This window comes from Ochotona princeps, chromosome 25 (assembly GCF_030435755.1).
Source record: "Ochotona princeps isolate mOchPri1 chromosome 25, mOchPri1.hap1, whole genome shotgun sequence".
Taxonomy (NCBI): Eukaryota; Metazoa; Chordata; class Mammalia; order Lagomorpha; family Ochotonidae; genus Ochotona; species Ochotona princeps.
The window spans coordinates 18,350,495-18,354,999 of NC_080856.1; the positions used below are offsets into that span (position 1 = coordinate 18,350,495).

Genomic DNA, 4,505 nt, shown 5'->3' on the forward strand with positions numbered 1-4,505 from the left:
CATGTACTGCCATCTGGTATTTCATTGTTATCTTCAAACAGCCTCCCCACATTATTGTTCTTTGCCAATGCCCACTCACAGTGTTTACATCAGCTTCTCTGGAAATTCCCAAAATCTGGATGCCATCCTACGCCTCCATTGCAGGCTTCCTTTCAGTCCTCTTTTTTCTAGGTCTCTTCTCTGTAGATGTTCTGGCTTCCTTTCAGCCTCTTGGATGACACCTGCATTCTTCTGTTAGCTTTCTTTCCCCAGTTGTCAACTATAGTGGGGTCTCTTTAGTAGGGTGTTCATATCTAGATTAGGACATGCTCCAGAGTTATAGATTGCACAGTTGGCCACAGATTAGAAAAGATGGTTCTAGACAAGCTGAGATGTCTGGTCACCCTCTCCTAAGGTACGAATGTAGGAGAGAGTGAAACAGCTGAGGATATGGATTAGCCTACATGAAGGAGTATTAGCTAGTCCACCTAGTTAAGGATGGGGTCTTTTTTGCCTGTAATATTCAGTGAAGAATTCAACTTTGCATTCATGAAAGGACCCAGTTAACTGGGAAGAAGTGTCAGGGAAGATTTCAGAGAGAAAAAGATACATGAGGAGAGAGGTCCAGGAGAATGGTGTGATGTGGGCGTCACCGGGTCTGCTTTTTAAAGCAGAGACAAATCCAGGACTGAAATTGCTTCCAGGCTCTTCTAAGTCCAGGGTTGCTGAGGATCAGTTGCACTGAGTGGCAAGCTGGGTAGGCAGCCATGACAAATTTGCAGGAAATACTCCAGAAACTGTCAATGTCAGAGATGTTGGACATGGAAATGAGTAGAGCAACTGCATTGACAGTGTAGAGAATAACAAAGCAGGTGGTGGCCTTGATGGCCCCCAGATGAGCCTCCATACTGGGGTCCCTGGAACCAGTGGCACTGGTTTTCATGTGTGCAGTGTGTCTCTTGAGAGAGACAATCAGCAGGATGGCTGCCAGGCCAAACAGTATCAGAGGAAGGAGGATGCCCAGGTTGTAGACGACCATCAGGTTGACCACGTTGGTTTCAGAGAAGAACTGCTGCTCAGTGGAGTTGTAGGAAGAGACTGGTACAGACATGTTCACATACACATAGAAGACGCCTTTAGCAAAGATTAAGCTGGAACACAAGGAAACCATCACTGACAGCATCATGAGCCAAGGCATCAGCACTGTGATTTTTCTCTTCATCATGAAGAACAATGGGAAAGTAAAGTTTGCAATTCTGAGACAATAGAAGACATTGAGCCAAGTGCCAATCCAGAGGTTGCCATAGTTCAGGAACATGACAGAGACTTTGAAAAGCATGTACACTGTGATTTGATTATAGATGACTTGGAATAGTAGACTGTAAATAGTCTCCAGCATCATCCAGATTTGTAGCAAGAGCCGGTTCAAGCTAAGCATCAACATAATGCAGTCAGCAGTGGGGAATTTCTTTCTTCTGGCCCATTCAGCCCCATAGATGGCTGTAATGAAGCCATTCCCAATGACTCCAATGATGGACAGCATTCCAGAGACCGCCAGAGTAAAGATGATTTTGAATGCCAAAATGTCTTCGTTGGTGGCATCTATGTTCACTACTGCCATTCTTTTTGATTCTTTCAGGTTTCCACACCAAGAGTCTATGTCTACTTTGCAGTCCTTTGTTCAATATTATTCTAGTTTTTCCCTCAAGTTATAGGTTATTTCCCAAGTTTTCTTCATTTGCTTGTCACATGCCTACCTGTTGGAGGCGTTACATGCAAATGATGTGAGGATCTGGTTACTGGTAGAGTATCCATTTTTCATGAAGATGCATTTGTTTTGGGCCTTTAGGAGCTCATTGGAAAGAATTTGAGACAAGTTTCCAGCACACTGTTTTCCCACCTTATTTCCTACCTTATTAAGTGTATATTTACTGGGTAGGGTAAGAAACCCAGGTTAGGAAGCTTGGTATCCCACTGCCTTTTATCTTCTTTCACAAGACCTTTGTTACCTGCTGAATTATCTGTAAGAACACATAATTGCACAGATTTACATATTTTTAAATAATAGATCTATTTCTAAATTCCATTTTCATGTACTGTTGGAAGCACCCTCATGTCAGCCTTCTCTTGTTTCCTCTCTCGTCTCCGTTGTTTTGGAGAGGTTTATTTTTTATTCCTATGGCTACCATATTTGTAAAAAATATGTGTGAAGCTTTTAATTTGTTTAAATTTAGAATCAGGTGTAGGTGCTGGCATTCTGGCATTCTGGCACAGCTGGTAAAGCTGCCGCCTGCAATGGTGGCATCCAGTATGTGCAATGGATCGTGCCCCAGAGGCTCCACTTCCCTTTCAGCTCCCTACTTAACAGTCTTGGAGAAGCAAGGAAAATTGCCTGAGGCCTTGGGCCCCTACTATCCGCATGAGAGACCTGGAAGAGGCTCCTGGCTTTAGCCTGGCTCAGCTCTGGGTGTTGCCACTCTTTGGGGAGTGAACCTGTGGATGGAAGACCTCTCTCTCTCTCTGTAACTCTTGACTTTCAAATAAATAAATAAATCTTTTCTCTCTCTCCCCCCCCTCTCGAATCAGGGGCCTGTGCAATGGCTCAATTGGCTGATCCTCCACCTGCAAGTTCTGGCACCCAATATTGGTCCTATTTGTTTGTGCGCCGACTGCTCCACTTCCCCTCCAGCTCCGTGCTGGGAAGGCAGGGAAAGCATTAGAGAATGACCCAAAACCTTGGGACCCTGAAGACCCTGAGAAGGCTCTTGGCTCCAGACCTCGGATTGGCTCAGTTCCAGCCATTGCAGCCAGTTGGAGAGTGAACTAGCAAATGGAAGATCTTTCTGTCTCTCCTCTCTATAAATTTGTCTTTCCAACAAAAATAAATAAAATCTTTAATAAAACCAGATTTCCTTCCAGACATGCCATTTTTATAACTTCCTGAAATTATGTATTAAAAAGCCAAAATTGAATGACATTTGGCTTAATTATAAAGAGGACCCAGGTTTCACTGTGCATGTGTGTGTGTCTATCATTAATTATAGCTTACTGACCTTCACATGGCTCATCAAGTTCCAAATCAGACAGAGTTGGTCTGGCGAGGTTTTGGAGTATCCTGGACATGGTGTTGAAGGTTAGAAATGTGGCAAACATTGTGACTTGATATGTAAGTTTCTTCTTCTTAACCCAGGCTGTGATTAGGAATATATATATATTGTTCTAATGTTCTGCTACATTTGCCCTGTTAGATGAGTTAAAATAAGAATGGAAGGGTCATGAAAATGGGTTCCCCATTCCCAAAGTAATTTTCTTCAGAATAATGGAGTCACAGATTAATTATTATTGTGAAGTTGTGATGTATTATTAGATGTTTATGTCCAAATGACTGTAAGAAAACAAGTATATTTCAAAGTTAAGAAATCTTTGTTTAGAGAAATAAAAAAAAAAAAACTCATGTCACACAAAAATGTAAGAATTACCCAGAAGAACCAGAAACTTGAAGCAAAATTAGCTAACAAGCTCTGCCTTCCCTGGAAGACTCACTAGCTCCTGTGTAAGTTCTCCTTGTTGAGGAGTACAGTATCTTTCAGCGGTGTTCATATATATCAAAGTACCAAACTCACTTTTTTGTTTATTTTGTCCCCATGCATGCAAACTTGTAATAACATCTCCCTGAATCTCTTGCAAATGATGACTAGCTTCCATGGCTGCGGTACCATTTCTGATTGCATTCATTCATGTTTTTCTCCACGTTTAGGCAAGACAGCAGAGGGGGATGGTGTGCAGGGCCCTTCTGCTGCTCCTGAGGTGGAAACCAGAGGGGCAGGGTGCAGTTGGTGGGAGCGTGGGGATGGAAGCTGACATCTTCTGTAGCCTGTCAGACCAGGCCGTCTGCTTGGAGTCAGGCACAGTGCTCCAGTGGTAGCAGTAGGTCCAGCTCACTTTTTGGTTTTGTGTGGTACTTGCTCTTTTAGGGAGCTTGAATGTGTCCCACAAAGTTCACCTACCCTCCAATTCAACAGACTGGAGACGTGGGACCTTGAAGTGGTGATTAGGTCATGATGATTCTGCACTTAAAACTGGATTAATGCTGCCGTGGCCAGGAGTGTGTTTGTTATGAAAATGTGTTTGGTCCTTTCCTGTGCACCCTGTCTCTTCTGTTTCCTTGCCTTTCTGCTTTCCGCCATGGGATGAGGCAGCAAGAAGACACTCGCCAGATGCAAGCCCCTTGGCTTTGGACTTTCCAGCCTTCAGTAAGAGAGCTACTCTTTGTACATGACCTCATCTGTAACCACATAACACAAGCTTGGAGGGTTGGCATCTCTACTTTAATGATGCTCTCGCGGAGGAGCCGAAGAACAATGGCAGCCGGAGTCTTGGCTCCGAAGTTTAAATGCTTTGGTCTGGGTGGAGCAGAGTGTGGAGCTCGAAGAATCAGTGATTAGGAAAATTGTTTTGCTTTGCTTTGTTTCTGTACCACCACGCAGGAGAACACACTTTTCCGAGCTGGACAGGAAGGAGGAAGG

The 4,505-nt window shown here is 43.7% G+C and overlaps 1 protein-coding gene across 1 annotated transcript; it reads right to left on the minus strand.

The window, feature by feature from the left end:
* Positions 1–628: 628 nt before the first annotated feature.
* Positions 629–1,600, minus strand: TAS2R40 (taste 2 receptor member 40). Its single transcript, XM_004594455.2, has one exon. The coding sequence runs from the start codon at positions 1,598–1,600 to the stop codon at positions 629–631; it is 972 nt and encodes a 323-aa protein (XP_004594512.2).
* Positions 1,601–4,505: the final 2,905 nt, after the last annotated feature.

What these genes read in the sequence shown, in the direction of transcription:
- TAS2R40 (XM_004594455.2), bottom strand. Translation starts at nt 1,600, where the DNA reads ATGGCAGTAGTGAACATAGATGCCACCAACGAAGACATTTTGGCATTC.